The sequence below is a fragment of the Egretta garzetta genome, unplaced genomic scaffold (assembly GCF_000687185.1).
Source record: "Egretta garzetta isolate BGI_Z169 unplaced genomic scaffold, ASM68718v1 scaffold405, whole genome shotgun sequence".
Classification (NCBI taxonomy): Eukaryota; Metazoa; Chordata; class Aves; order Pelecaniformes; family Ardeidae; genus Egretta; species Egretta garzetta.
In genome coordinates this window covers 2,030,705-2,046,755 of record NW_009259854.1, presented here as the reverse complement: position 1 = coordinate 2,046,755, position 16,051 = coordinate 2,030,705, and the positions used below count along the sequence as shown (strand labels likewise).

At 38.1% G+C, this 16,051-nt stretch overlaps 1 protein-coding gene across 1 annotated transcript in view; it reads right to left on the bottom strand.

Annotated features, from left to right (window-relative positions):
* Positions 1–6,879: 6,879 nt before the first annotated feature.
* Positions 6,880–16,051, bottom strand: part of GALNT1 (polypeptide N-acetylgalactosaminyltransferase 1) — a 63,073-nt gene continuing 53,901 nt past the window's right edge. The window contains exons 9-12 of the mRNA XM_009639940.2: positions 12,144–12,283; positions 10,918–11,016; positions 10,000–10,134; positions 6,880–7,476 (exon numbers count right to left, since the gene is read on the bottom strand). Coding sequence (XP_009638235.1) covers positions 7,330–7,476; positions 10,000–10,134; positions 10,918–11,016; positions 12,144–12,283 — 521 coding nt within the window. The 3' untranslated portion in view covers positions 6,880–7,329. The remainder of the gene's footprint in view (positions 7,477–9,999; positions 10,135–10,917; positions 11,017–12,143; positions 12,284–16,051) is intronic.

Sequence of the window (16,051 nt, the reverse complement as noted above, 5' to 3'; positions counted from 1 at the left end):
CCCCCCCCCAAAGCCCTTCTCTATTGACAAAGTGCTGGGCAGGGGATTTTTGGGAACCTGAAGAAAACAATTTCTCTTCAGTGATGTCAGTGATTACTTAAGATCACGTCTACCGTTTGGCATAAATCTGACTGCAGGAACCAACCAAGTCAATGGATTATACTCAAATGGCCTCTTAAGCTTTCATGAGGCTGGAAGGTCACTGATCCAATTGGACTGAAGCATCAGAGAAACAAAGCATGTCTTGGGGGATCGATCATGACACATGCAAGAGATCCAGTCTCTGACAAGTCCTTAGCCAGAAAAAACCCAGACCTTTGGGGTCTGGTTTCTACAAAAACCATGACTCAGGAAAAGATATAATTTCCTTCAAGATGTGCTTTTCAGCACTGTTGCACAGGGCCGAAATACAGTTTTCAAGGCAAGAATACAATGCAGAAAATTGGAAGTGGCACATGATGCCTCCTAGCAGTCCAGAACCATGAAAAGGAACGAGAATGGTGAAGCATTTCATTGCACCAGGGACCTGACTGAGCAGGCTTGACATGGCACGGACTACGTCTTACGCACCAAACATGACAGGCAGGGCTACAACAGATAATACAGAAGTAAAACAGCCTCTCAAGTGATAGGGTGCACACACTCCTGCTGTGGGGCTGAACTTCATAATTGCTTGAAGTGGTTTAATGTCTAAACTACTTCGCATAAATAGGCATATATGCGCAATCTGTAATTAAATAAGTCTTTGCTTTTTCTTTTAGGAATTCACATTCAAGATCATAAAGAAAACAGTCCAGATCAGAAGAATGATTGGCTTTGACTACAAAGGATAAATTTTTGAGAGCTACTACATTCAAGCAAGCCATAAATACGGGTAATACAGGGTTGGTTCCTGTGGTTTTCAGCATCTGGGAATGAGAGAGAAGATTTTTGCGTTTGAGATTTGTCTCCAGTTCATTCATCATATTAGTACAGCCACATCTGAATGGAATTACATGTGCAACTTGATCTCACTGCCTCACGGATACATTTCTTTTTCCATTTCACATGGGGAGAGGTTCTTTACCCTGGTAATGGAAATGACACTTTCCACTCCCAGCACTTCCCTGAGTTAAAAGACTGCAGGAGAAATTGCAAGCAAAGGGTTCATTGGCATTCAACCATATCATGGCAATCACCTATAGTGACAGCTGTTATATCCTGAAATCCTAGAATACTTACCATCAGAATCGGTCATTTGAGCTGTGTCCATCTAACTTGGCATAGATCTGAAACTACTGCTTGGCTAATCTGGTTAGCTACCTGAAAATATTTTCAGACCAAAAAGATCCATTAGAGAACCGGATACTCCAATTAATCAATTGATGTACATCAAAAACAGAATGACAGAAAACAGCAGCTAGAAAATTCTTCCTGTTTTCGCTGAACTCAAAACAAGGTTTCTGCTCTGAAACAATCCAGATCTCCTCATCATAAAGCCAAGGCAACTACAAAACTTATTCCCAAATTCTTCGGTCTGAATATTTCCAACGCTGAAGTTGCCGCAGCAATGAAGGCTGGGCTCCTTTCCCGCTTCCTGTGGACTGGACATGGACCCAACTGTTTTTCTTGGACCATGTCACAGGATAGGTGCCTGCCTTTGCCAAAGTCAAGTTTGTAGGAAAGGCAGATTTCTAGAATTTAGAGGAAGCAGTGGTAAAGTCTCTTAAAACACTGGTTTAACCTCCTTTCTATTAGCAGTTCACTTTCAGTATGAAGTTCTACACAGCCAACTGGTTGTAGTCCCAGAAACAGGGCAGTGACATAGCAGACAGAGTATCTGAACAGTGAACATTTATGATCAATGTTGAAATGAACAGTGAAAAGATGAGAGGCAACAGAGAAGTTGCAGGAAAGGAAATTCTGATTAGGTATTAGGAAAAAAAAAAATCTTCACCTTGAAAGGTGTCAAAAACAAACAGGCCAGCCAGAAGGTTGTACCCTTCAAGATACTGAGAACTTGATTGGACAAGACCCTGAGCAACCTGATCTGACTTTGAAGTCAGCCCTGCTCTTGCAGGGGTTTGGACCAGATGACCTGCAGAGGTCCATCCCAACCCAAGAGTAAAGCAAAAGTGGGAATGCCAGAAACTTCTGACTGAACCAGCATCATTAAGCACTGAGAAAGAAGTCCGAGTTATATAAGATAGCAAAATAACCAAAGCTAGGTGATTAAAAAGCATATAAGGAAAGCAAAAATCTATAAATTCAGCTTAATGCAAAATGGAACAAAGAATTACTTCTCCAGTCCTGGGTTATAAGCTAAATGTTCAGAAGACTAAAATGCCACTGAGGGTCACTTCATGAAAACATTTACTTAATGCACTATTAGAATGCATAATGGATAACATAGAAATATGCACATCTTTAATGGCAATACATGAATTCATCCGTACCTTAAACACCACAATCCAGTCTTTGAAAGAATAAAAAAAAGAAGAAAGACTCAGAGAAAGGTGATAAAAATGAGACAGAACTCCTCAAGAGGTGAGACCAAAAAGCTTTTTTTAAAGAATACAAATGCAAAGTGTGAATCATATCAAGGTTATTTGAGAACTCCTAAATACATCCAGCTACTGAAAGGCAGACGATGCATTTAAAACTGAACGAAAGGAAGTTCTGCGAGTCTTACTAGTTGCTTCAGAGGCAGAGGTGACATTTCAGAGGCACATTACCACCTATGCCCTGAACCGATGCTATGACAGTTACTGTCAGAAGCAGCAGGTTGCTTTCATCTCAGAGTTTGGTTTTGACATGGACAAGCATCACTGGGCTGAATGGCTCGGCATGGTAAGGATCAGTTGACACTGCATGAAATGCAAGCAGAATGCTACAGCTGCACTCTCCAAGACTCAAAAAAGAAAAATAGTGAACAGTGTAGTGAGTTTCCATCTCAGTGGCATAGTTTCTAGCCTCTAGATAACTTGCTAGCTATTGTGCCACTTTTGTTTTCTGCATTAAAAACTTTTTAATTACACAGAAAGCATTATTTTGTTATTCAAAGCACTGTGCGCCACAGGCACTATCTCCACATGATACCACAACTATGTTTAGTTGATCGATTCCCAGAGCGTTTAGACACAAATGTGGGGACCCCTTGCTTTAAGATGACTGTAAGAAATGTTCCTACAGACCCAAGAGCAAACAGCACTCTGACATTGTGCAAGCTTGATCATTTCAATCTGACACATATGCCTGTCTGACCCTAAATCCCTAGTATTACAATTAAGTTCAAATAAAACGCAAGATGCCTAAAGCTATTCAAGTCTACTCTGTAACAACTAAATCTCCCAGCATTTCTTCAGTACATTAACAATTCCTCCGTACTTTCAAATGAAGGAAAGCTTTGAGTAACTATTACTCAGTCAGTCTTCTGAGGCCCACAGGCATCTCCTTCCTTACCCTGGAGGGGAAATACAGCAGAACTCTGCCAAGGTTTTGCTCCTCTCTCTGAACGTGTTGCATTACTTGAACAAACCGAGCAACTAAGCAGCATTCTGCAGAGTAAGAATCAGAAAGATGATCTTACTTTTGCTGCTAACTTGTAGCACAGAGATTCTCTTTTGCTTACAGTACATATCTCAGATTAGGTCCATTGCTATGATATAATGAAAAGCAACTGCTAAGCCCTTTTGAATAGTACTACCACAAAAATAAATCTACTAAAATGCAACTTAATTTCAAACTGATAAAGCAAACTGGCAGATCAAGGCAAAGACATTCACAGTTGTACGTACACACAGATACCTGGTTTGTGACTTTCAGTACCTAAACACACCGAAGATGACCTAATCAGACCTGGCCCAGCGTAGTTACCCCAGGTTTGTACCGTAACATGTAATAACACTTCAACTCAGTTAAAAGGCACTGGTGTTTCTCAATAAATGTCTTCGCACAGGCAAATGAGAAGAGATGGAGAACAGAATGCTGTCTTTAGAGCACGTGTAGGAAAGTTATGCTAAACACACTGAGCGCAGGACAGAACAGAAGAAGGACAAAAAGTGAGTTTAACGACTCTCTTCAAAATACGACTACTGATTTTTTCCACTTAGCCTGCCTGTATTTGCTATCAATGCCAAATAAGACAGCAGAGGTTTTCCCCTCCTACCTCCGATCTGAACAAAGCAGCCACAAATGCAGAGGCACTGGAAAGCAGAGTGGGATTTCTAGAAATCATTCATATGCCTAATAACACAGGTATGTTACACAGTAAGAAAAAAATACAATGCTTTTTTTTTTTTTTTCTCAGAACAGGTTAAATAAAAACTAGCTACAGAGGTTCTAACAATTCCAACTGAAGACTTCAGTATGGGAAGACAGATTAGATGGAAAGGAATTAAGTACACCTGTAACTCTGATAGAGTCAGCCAATATCCCTATTCAATTCTGGGACATACAGGTACTACATCTGTAAGCGGAGGACCTCCAGCGGGAAGACTACAGCTAAACAGTCATGGAGGAAGCTCACTTTCAGCAGGGAACTCCGACGACAGCCACCACATTTGCAGTTTAGAAGCTAGAAGAAAACAATGTGGGGGAAGCTATTCCGTGGCCATGTTTGAAAGGGGCTTAATACAAGAGAGTACTTGAAATGCACGTTGCTAGAAGGACGGGGAGGAGGGCTACCCTTGCAGGTAGGGACTGGTAAGGTATAGGCTGGAAATCAGGACTGCCGCTTCAGCTCTCCAAAGCTGACAACTTAATATGTGGATTTTCAGTTGCACAATGATTTTTACTGCAGTTTTATTTGACCAACATATTAAAACAATTTGTCGAATTAGTAAGGGTCAAAATCACAGTAACCCTGAGGCCTGCTTACAGGTTTAGTCACATTAAGTTTTGTTACCAGGCTATCACAGTGATAATCATAAAAATGGAAAGTGAAAATGTATTCATTTTCGCATGTTCAGTGATGTGCCACATACTTATGAAATCTGAAACACTAAATTAAGAAATTTAAAAAACTTACAGACTTTTACACTGTACTTCTGATGCTCCTGCTTCTCATTCCATGAAAGGTTACCCACCTCTGACTTAGAGCCTCTTCACTGGCAATGTTTTTAAAGACATGTATTTTGAATTTGGGCAACTGTTTCTGAACTAAAACATAACCTTATTTTTACCCACCCATCCCCCCACCCCCCAAAATCAAAGCTAATTTGTTAGAACAAAATAAAATCCAAAACACAATCTGAAACACCATGCACTTGTAACACAGCAGAAGGCTGCAAACAGTATTTTGGTGGGCTAATATGCAGTATCAGACAACCACAGACTGTATCTCAGGAACAGTATAAAAGCAGGAGGGACCACAGCAGATCTAAGGAGCAAGAGAACGTACCAATTACAAAAGACAACACCGTCACCCATCCTATCCTCTTCACTGACTGTACCAAAGGAATGAGTCTTCTCGTATAACCACTAAGACAGCATTGTTTTTTAAATCATTTGGGCACACTTCAGTATCTTCCTGGTACATGTACCACACCATTACTTTCATAAATCCACTTTGATCTCAAAATTTGCAGGGCTATCCAAAACAAGGGGTCAATGAAAGACCGTTCTATATTTATCTGATATTAATCCCATATGAACTCAACCTCTGTATTTCTGAAGTAGCAACATACTACTGCAACTTGTTAATATTTCCCCCGCTTTGTGTATGAAAACTCTTGTGTACTGCTGCAGAAATAACAGAGATAACACAGACTAAAGCAACTTGGAACAGCAAACCTAAGATGGCCGTAACAGCCAAACACAATTCCACACAACTTTTGCATGAGTCTAGGTTTAATTTGCTTTACAGGACAGTTGGCCAAACAACGACATTCATCATAAAAATATCCTCTCCATTAAGCAAATCTCATTTTTCTTTCCAAAAGAAAATTCAATGTATACTCTGAGTATTCAGTGGCTCATTTTCAAGATCAGCCCACACAGACTTTTCTTAACAAAACAAAGCAATTGAGTTAAAAAATGCAGACCAATGTAATGACATAGTCATATTGCTTTTGGCTATGTTAACTTTAAAAACCATGCCAATTTAGCTATTTTTCTTTAGGTTTTATTAGAAAAAAGCAGCAGATCAACATTACAATTCAGAGTCTAATCTAAATATGCACTTGACAATGAAGCACATCTGAATAGGAAGTGAAAAAGGATTCCAGAAAACCTTCAGTTTTGCTGATCTCCTGCTACCCAAATCATGTATCTTTTCTTCTGGCTTTCTGATGACTGAAATCAAACAAGGAACAAAAGATTTATTGCTATGAAAACAAAACCATAGTACAGTAGTATGAGTCTTGGGCGCTAAGCATATTCCGTCAAGTTAACTTAATGATTTCAAAGCGTACTTAAATCTTTTGTTTGGCCATGAAAGTCCACAAGCTAACTGACCCAAGTATAAACCGAAACGGTAGGTCTGGACACACACAAAAAAAAAAGTTAGACAGCATGTTAACCTCCAGTTTTCAGACAGTAATAAAAGATACAATTCCAACAGCCAAGAAATTAAAATAAAAAAAAAGAAAAAAGTTGATCTGACATTCAAGAGCTAAGTTTATTCTTATGCTCATTTTGTTTGCGCCCCAAATAATTTTAGACCCACCAGAAAAAAAAAGAGTATTTATGGACTATCACACAATTGAAAAAGAGAAACAATTGCCTTTTGACTTGGTTATTTTCCCCCACTGAGGTATAAAATCTACATATAAATTTGATACTTCACTATAACAAATTGTACTTTTCATAGTTCTGATTTAGTTTCCATTAAACCCTGTTTACTTTTTGTTTTTAAACCACAGAATTGTTATTTCACGTTATTGAATCTGGTTTCCAGCTCTCTCGCGTTCTCTCTCATTTGTGGATCTATATTTAGTAGTCTGGTTACCACCGCTAACCAGGAAAAAAAATTCTTGGAACTTTCTTCATTATAACAGCACTTTCAGCAGAGGTTACTGATGTGCAAGCAAACTACAACGATATGCAGCTCTTCAGAGAGACAATTTCATTGATTATGTTTCCACTGTCCAAACGTTCTCTAAATTATTTGCTGGAAGAAACTCTTTCGATCTTGTAAACATCAGTGGGCGCAGTTTCACTAGTATGTGTGGTAGTTTCACATCCTTACACAGGAAGGCTGGTTCACAGCTACTGAGAAGCTGCAGGAGTTCTAACAGCTGACGGACTGTGGATTCTGCTGAGCAGAAGTTTCTTCTGTTGCTACTTGACAGTGTAGCCAAAGTATCAGCCGAGGTAGCCCAGTCAATCCTTGCTTTTCTTTAGAACCTCTCAGAATATTTCTGGAAGGGTGACATTGCGAAGCAGCCACTGGGGGGCCCCCCTGCCGTTGCAGTCTCTGATGCTGGGTACCTGGCTGTCCTCTTCGGTGGCTTTGTCCAGGCACTGGTTGCTGTTCACATGCAACAGGGTTAATTTCTTAAAGACAAAATAAAAATAAATTAGTTTCACATAAACCACCAGGCATAAGCTAAACCAAAAAGTTTCTAGTGGCCATTAAAATTCTTCCACAGCTAAGCAGGAACTAGACAAGACACCTTGCTTACTGACTCCAGATCCCAATCCTAAAGAACACTTAAAGGTGCTATTTGATGTTGTAGATACTAAAAAGGTTGCTTCATGCAAAACAGAACAGTCTGAACTTTTAAATTATTTCTTTATCAAGCAATATCTACCATTCTTTAAGCAGGACTACACAGCTAGGGATCTTTGAGGAGTAAGAAATTAACGTTTGGTAAGATGTACAACTTTGATTATTAGTTACAACAGTAGTTTTGATCAGATCAGAATGAACACACTGTGTAAGTATTCAAAAGTAGGCTTTTCTCTCAGATGGGGACAAAACCCTGACATTATAATATGTTCCTTTAGTACTATGTTCTTTTTAAAAGGTATGTTCTCTTTACCAAAAAAAAAAAAAAAAAGTGTACAAATTCACATACATATACATGTTTTCCAATACCTACTAATCCTATGTATGCAATCTTCCACACACCACTCCATCTACCTCGGCACTACCTCATGGAGAAGAGATCTTTGGAAGTTGCGTTTCCTGCCACTGTACTATGGATACTCATCAGTGCATCAACTTGTTTATGGTACTGATTGGCATTGCTATCAGTATTTCTTCTCTGTCTCAGCAACAGAACCAGGCCACTGGACTGACTGAAAAGTGGCGGAACAGGCAGGCCTTACGTGCACAAGCAGCAAAGGGTAAGAAAAACCAACCAAAAACCTGAGCACATCAATCTCCTGCACTCATACAGCAGCTGAAGAATGAAGAAGGGAGTTGGAACAGACTTAAGTAGACAAATAACTAACAAAGTTTTCTCCCCTCCAGCCCTTTCTTTTCCTCCCTGGTAGACATTAAGGGAAAGGGGCTGCTTATATGCCTCCTGAACAGAGGCAGAAGGAAAAAAAAAAAAAAAATACAGAAAAATCACCCAACTATGTGGGCAGGAATTCTTGGTAAGTATTCTCAAACTTATTTTTGTGCTTTATTAGCCAGCTTTCAGTAAAGTTCTGAAGATTATACCTAGATTTTCCATTGACAGAATAAAGAGAAAAAACCCATACAACCAAATTTGTCCCTGCTCACTGCAGGGGGGTTGGACTAGACGACCTCTAAAGGTCCCTTCCAACCCAAAACACGCTATGATTCTATGAAATTTATGGCTGAGGATTGATATCTAAAGATGCAATGTTCTTACCATTGATAAGGTAGAAAACAAAATAAAAAGCACTTGTTTGGTGAGTCACTGCATGTAGTAATATTACTCATTTTATTTACTTAAGTCAGGTAAACTAACTATATAAAACCCAAGAATGAATGGCTCCCAAGACTCAAATTTAATAATTTCAATTAACATTTAATCCTGAAAGCCTTCAACAGCTGTCTTCAGTCTCCTACCAGCAGTTGCTAGCAATATGCAGAAATCCTAGTAGAGATCCACTGTCTTCCACATTAACTGCCATCCTCATCAAAAAAAATCATCATAAGTATTTCCTTTTAGTCTTAAAGGCTGTACGTTTCGTTAACGCCTCAGCTACTAAAATCTATAGCAAGTCTATTTACTTAGAAATAACCCCCCCTATTTTTTTTTCTTTTTTATCAGTGAAATGACTGTTTAGTAGCTAAATATCTACATGTTCTCTTTATAAAACAGCCATCATGATTATACTGGCAAGATTCTTCTACAAATCGTCTCGCAACTGTCTTTCACAATAACTGATTTTAAATTAACAAGCTTGAGAACTACTTTTTTTTCTAACTAGCCATGCCGTAAGTCAGAGTTCTTCGCTACACTACTCAATGACAAAATTGCAAATCAAATTAATGATGGTCATTGGTCAAATGTCAATGATCAAAGGTCAATGTTTTCTTGATCTGGCATTCAACACATGAACTTCAAGATAAATTTGAACATTATGAACAAGAAAGAGAATGGTCAAAATAAAGCTGTTTTAAGCATCTCTATCTTAAACATACCATGATTAGAAATGTAAGATCTTCCTTATCATTTGGGGATGCTGATTTTTTAATTAGAAAAGTATTTCCTTTTAACCTTGTGCATGATAAGACACCAGGTGCTAAATTTGTCCCAAGATGGTTAGCATTATCTTTTATTGGTCCAGTAGATACCTGGAATACTTTTCCATTGTTGTAACACGACACTACACTAGCAGACTATCTTTCTCCAGAGGATCCAAAAGCACATTGACAATATTCTTCTAAAAGCTTCCCCAAAACTCACCAGGTAATTAAATCAATACAGATGCTCACTGAGTGACTATACCATGAATTAATAAGAGAGGGAACATAATCCTGACTTTGTTTTGACTGTCAAATAGTGGTCCCACGCTGGAGTATGTTGCTCTTTAGGCTCACGTAAAAACCCCAAGTTGTCTCCTTTCAGTGTCACAAGTCATTAGAGGACTTACCACTGGATCATATTCCCAAAGCTGATTTCCTTTTAGATGGTGGCACTTGAGCATCGTTACTGGGCCATTAAGTTTGGATACATCTAAACACAAATCATCTGTTCGAATTTCTTTGTTAGCAGTATATGAGAAAACCTAGACAGAAAAAGAATGAGAGGAACTGAAAAAAAAAAGTTCAAATAAAAGATTCCTGGCTCCAGGGGAAAGGGGAACATTTCTGCATTACTTCATTAATATCCACTAAAACGTTATTTTTCTTCTGCTGTCAGCACATACAGAAATACTATTTTTTTTTTTTTTTTTTTTTTTTTAGGGAATAAATATAAACATTGTATGAACAAGCTCTTCAGTCAAAATTGACTTTTTTTTGAATTGCAGACTGCTTCCTGCGTAGAAATGGGAGGATCCCCAACACAGGTAATCTCTGCATATTGGAAAACAATTCATCAAGAATTATTAACAAAGTAGAACAAAAAACCAGATATAAAATAAATGCCAGAACTGACACCCAGAAAAATATACATTAAAACCAGCATTTCAGGTACAGGCATGTTTCTTTTAAAGTAACAATGTCGATCAGGAGGTCTAACCAGAAGACAGATCCAGAGAACCTACAAGAGGTAAAATCTAGCTTATAGTAGTCTCCTCCCCTCGTTTCATTTTTGACTTGAAAGTTCACCTAAAATCTACTGCAAACAGACCTCAAAAACCTACAAATGACAAACCACCAGCCAATCTTCTCATGCATGTCCTCTTACAGGTACCTTCTTCAATGGGGGTTTCCCTAAACTTTTCGACTTATTTTAAAGGTAACTACTGAAAGAATTGAAGAATTGTCCCAATGAGAAATAGTATTCCAAATAATTCAATACAGTAACTTCATTTAAAAAAAAAAAAAAAAAAAAAAAAAAAAGTCACCTGATTGCCACCCATTCCATGGCAGTTAAAGATTCCAACTTTCTCATTTTCTTTTCTTGCCATGTTATCCAGACATTGATTTGTCTCCACATTTCTTATCTGGGAGCGAAAAAGAGCACATCACCAAAGTTTGTTATTTTTAGAAGAGAACTAGGTGCATACCAAACCACACCAGCACCAGTTCTCTCCGTTATACACCAGAGGTTATGTGAACAAAATGTAAAACATAGGAACCATACTACAACGAGAGACCACTGTCCAAGACTCAAACTCCCAAGCAAATGTTCAAGCCACCAGTTTACAGAACCACGTCTGTTTCTTTGCTTTCTTTTGGGGATCTTTCCATCTTGGGGACTCTTTTTGCTCAAAGACTCAGCTACAACAGAATGGACATAATTGAGTCTCCAGCCCAAAACCTTTGGAAGTTTTAAAGCAGTCTCATAGGTATGCTGGGTTTAATTCCCATTGAAATCACAGGTGACTGGGTTCAATTTCCTCACTTCTTGAGTTACAGCCTTAATCCCTGTATTACTCTATAGTAAGCAGACATGAATACCAAGTCTCCTGATAGTCATGCAGCAGCACGAATGCCTGCTCCATTTTGTTAAAAGCATTTCTTTAAAAACAAACTACAAAATCACCCTACAACAGGCTCAATGTTTGGCCCAACATGACTTGTAGGGGAGAGTAGGCACCTACTTATTTAGGACAACATCTGTATTACCTCTACAGTCATTTAGGAAACTTTAAAGAAAAAAAACAGAGAAACATCCAGCACTGCTTAGGGATCACTGAAATTTGCTGGTCACTAACGAGGGTTCTGGAGGTAAAGTTCAGAGCAGTTTTTAGGCAAAGTCCTCATTTGACCTGGTCTATTTTTTTTTTTTAAGCAAAACTCTGCTCATACTCTACACAGAGAACATTATGGGAAAGTTATCTATAACTATAAATTTCTGAAGGAATATTTCTAAAGCCCTTCTATGTGACATTTAGTGTGGTCATAAAAAAGGGAAAACATTCAAATTCTAGTACTGTATACCAAAGTTCAGTTTTCTGCCCCACCGAGAGGCCAGGTATATCATTTTACAGATGACAGGAACACAGGTGCAAGATACTCGAACTTCGCTGGAGATAGCTTGTTTGCACTACTCAGTTCAGAATACAAACAACCCACTGTGCGACATACTTTACATAAGGTAGATAAATACATAGAATAAAAAGCTTACCTCTCCCAGAGAAAAGTAATGGCGTGGAATTTGGGAATCAGGATAAACATTCTCTAGGTACCAGGAGAAAGGCTTGCACTGGAGCTTGCGTCTTAGTCCAAGTCGTGATGATATGTCCCCGTAATCAACTTTAGTAACTCCTGTGGAAACAAAGAAAGTTTTACTCAATGGCTGCTGGTAAACTTTATATAATTCCACCTAATACAAAAATCATCAGTATAACACACTGCTTGCATGAAAGACTTTCTCTTTAGAAAAGCACCTCTACATAAAGAATTTTTCTTTTTAATATAGCATTATGTTGTTTATATTCTCAGAGAGCACACGTCAGTCACTACCTGTGACTTCTTTTTCCAGATAATTATACAAAAGATGGAATCACTACATCTGTGCTACACATGACAATTTCTTACCTGTGGTTTGTGGAACAATTTGAATGCAGTCGCTTACTAAGTTATCAGAGGAGAAAGGCTGAAATCGTCACAGTTATTAATGCCATTCTATCCCCAGTGGCAACTGGGGTGCATATCTATGCAGCATAACATAGCAGTCTCCTTCTGTGGAGCAAGGAGAATTCCATTCTAATTTAATCCTGCAAGCCAGGTACCACCTGCTGGACCCTTCATCATCTACCTAACTGCACAAAGAAACAGGCAGAAAGCAGCCTTCATACAGAGAACTAATCCTTTAATAATTCAGTATTTGTTCAGTTAACTGCAGCATTTGCAGGAAGTACGTTCACCATTAGGACTTATTTTTTTTGTGGTATTTTGCTTGCCTTTTTTCTCCTTTGCTCCTCATTTATTGAAGCACTCATTCTTCCTGTATCTTCCCACTCCTTTACGGTTGTTTTAATTCCTTCTGAAAATTAATTTGTGCAAGTCCCATCTGCAGATGGGTTGAGGAAGGTGTGCATGATCAGTAGATATTTTTGTCTCACCAGAATTAAGCACTATTGTCATTAATATTCCAGAACATTAAAATTCCAAGAGCACTGATTAATTAAGGGTAGGATAATTTCTAGGTTTCAGGCATCACATTCTTTTTGTATTTTCCACACTACACTCCATACCGCACAGGCCAAAAGTAAGACACTACAAGAAAACCCAAACCAAACAAAAACCCAAACCAAGAAAGAACAAAAACAAGTCCTAGCAATTTAAATTCCCATCACAGACCACAAATATGGCTCAGCTGGCCACCACACTATAGACCTCCAGCTGCATACATTTTTCAGAAATCCCTGTACTTTGAGGACTGTGAATTACCTCTAAAATTGTTGGCCTTTTGAAACAGTTTGAGGCATTTCCAAGTTGGCATACTGTGTTATTAAATCAACCTGCCAGCAGATGGTGTCTTTCTACTCAATTAAGACAGATAATGGCATAATTTCATCTAAATGTTTGTAAATGTCAATAAAGACATTAGTAATTTCAATGTTCCAGAAAGAAAAAATGCTAGCCAGGCTTTTAGGCTGTTTAAAAAAAAAAAAAAAGACAAGACTTTTTAACAAAGGTTACACTGGTAAGGGAATGAAAGCAAAGGAAAGCTTGTTTTCTTAATGAAATTTTGAGTCATGTGAATGAAATTTAAAAATCTCTTGGAGTATAATCCCAGAAAACTTCAGTCTGGGCTTTCCAGTCACAAAAGAAATGCCAAAACCAAAGAACACAAGACAAACAAAAAAAAAAAACACCCAAGCACTGCCCTGTCTTCACCAAAGGAAGTATTTGCCCTACACCAAAAGCACTCTCTCAAAAGATGATGAAGTAAGAAGAGAAAGACTCTACCAACTGCAGCTAAGTATGGAGTTCTTCATTTTTCAGTGATGAAAAAGCTGTTGATGGATGAAACAGTTACCATGCCATCCTCACAACAAGCTTACGATACTCCAACCTCATTCATCAGTTTGCTACACTGACCACCAGAAAACGACACTGTTAAGGCTTTGTCACATCACTGAATGGCAATAACAATTAAAGTCACAACCATAAAGAATGCAAAGTGATACTTAATCACATACAAGTGTGCTGTTTCTTAAAGTAGTTTTAAATGTCACCATGGAAAAAGTGCCAGATGATTTCCAACCCCCGCCCCTTACAATGAAGAAAGAGGTGTGTATTATATTCTCTTTAACAATTTTTAGCCTGAAAGATTTTTAAAAAAAATCCTCTCTGAATTTAAGTCTGCACCAAAGCGCATACTGGCACGCAGACCACAGTTAGCATCAGGTTAGCAGATGCGCTGAATAGCAGAACTGGTATAGTTGCCTTAGAGGTGTCCTCTAACAAGGCTGAATTACTCTGTTTCCTAGGTTTCTGGTACCTTATCTATATTACTGAAAACTAGCTTGAGTGTCCCTACACACCTGCATTATACAGTGCAGCAGCAGTTACTTATGGGTAACAGTTCTTTCTGGGGAAAAAAATGGAAGCAAACTAGGAAAACTGCAAATTATAAAGCATATAAAAAATTAAGCACATGTCCAAACCATCATTTCCTCCACAGACCACTAAAATTTATATACACACAACAACACTGACATATACCTTCCAGTGTTTATGTACTTGTTTTTAAAGGCTCAGCTAAACAAACAAACAAAAAAAACCACCCCAAAGAACAACTCCAAAAAACAAATCACAAAACAAGAATTACATCAAGTCTTCCTCCCAGAAGACAATTATGCCAGACTTCACAGGTACGTGCATCGTAAAGGAGGACAATCATGTCCACTAGTTGTTCTTTCAAATATTTGGGTTTGGTTCATTTAAAAAAAAAAAAAAAAAAAAAGAAAAGAATTAAAATATATTAAATACTATTTACCAGTACTTGCTACTGTTGTCTTCACTTGACCATGCAATGGATTTCCCCCCCGCCAATCCTCCTGGCCCCAAACCCTAATTACATTGAAAGCCCAGACCTCCCTGATGATTCTGATTTGTCCCACAGTTTGTTATAGGACAATCACGTGCTTTTTTCCACACATATGCTTAAAGTTCTACTAAAAAATAAATACTGATAAGGCAAAAAAAACCCACATAAAATCATCCAATCACACCATCACCAGTTCTTTTGTACAAAACTAAGATTCACCTCAGCATTTGCTTGTGCTGTCTCTGTTCTTGAAGCAGTTTGGTATGCAGTACCAGATTACTCTGATTAGTAATATATAACGGTCTTTCCTTATACCTTTACAGAAATAAACATATAATGATGTATATTGGTAGAATACTACTTCAGTTTAATTTTTTCTGCCACCTTATATTTAAGCTTCCCATCAGCCATGTTCCAACAGCTCTGCCGTCCTCAAAATTTTAAGAGCTGAAAATTTTCTTGCCAAGTTCAATGTGTGGCAATATATTTATGCTAAACTGCTTTGAAAAAAAACAAAGCATGATATTTTCATCATGATTATAAATTGCTCAGTAAGCACAGTATGAATACTGTTTCATCTAAAACTAGTCTTCTGTTAAAAATCATAAACTTGTTTTTATTTAGTATTATGAAACTCTGTAAGCAATAATAATTTAAACCCACTTTGATTAGCTATATTATTTGCATTCCGAGTTATCGCTTATAGGGAATGCTAGCTGAAAGCAAGAACACATGGAATCACTCAGTACATATTTTGAACATAGTCTTAGCTATGTTGCAAGATGTGGACTCGGTCCCTTCTCTGTCCTCCCTATCAACTGTAAATAAACACATCCATTTCCAGTCTGTACATACTGAACCTTGACTTACCAAGTTTGGGTAGAGACAAGTGCATGCAACGATTAGTAACTAGGCTTACTGATCCACTTTTCAGGATAACAGCTCGATGTCTCTGTCTAGATGGCTCTTGCTTGGGTAATTCTTTCCAGGCCTTCTGCCTGTCCGCTTAGTCCCAGTGCAATGGAAGATACCTT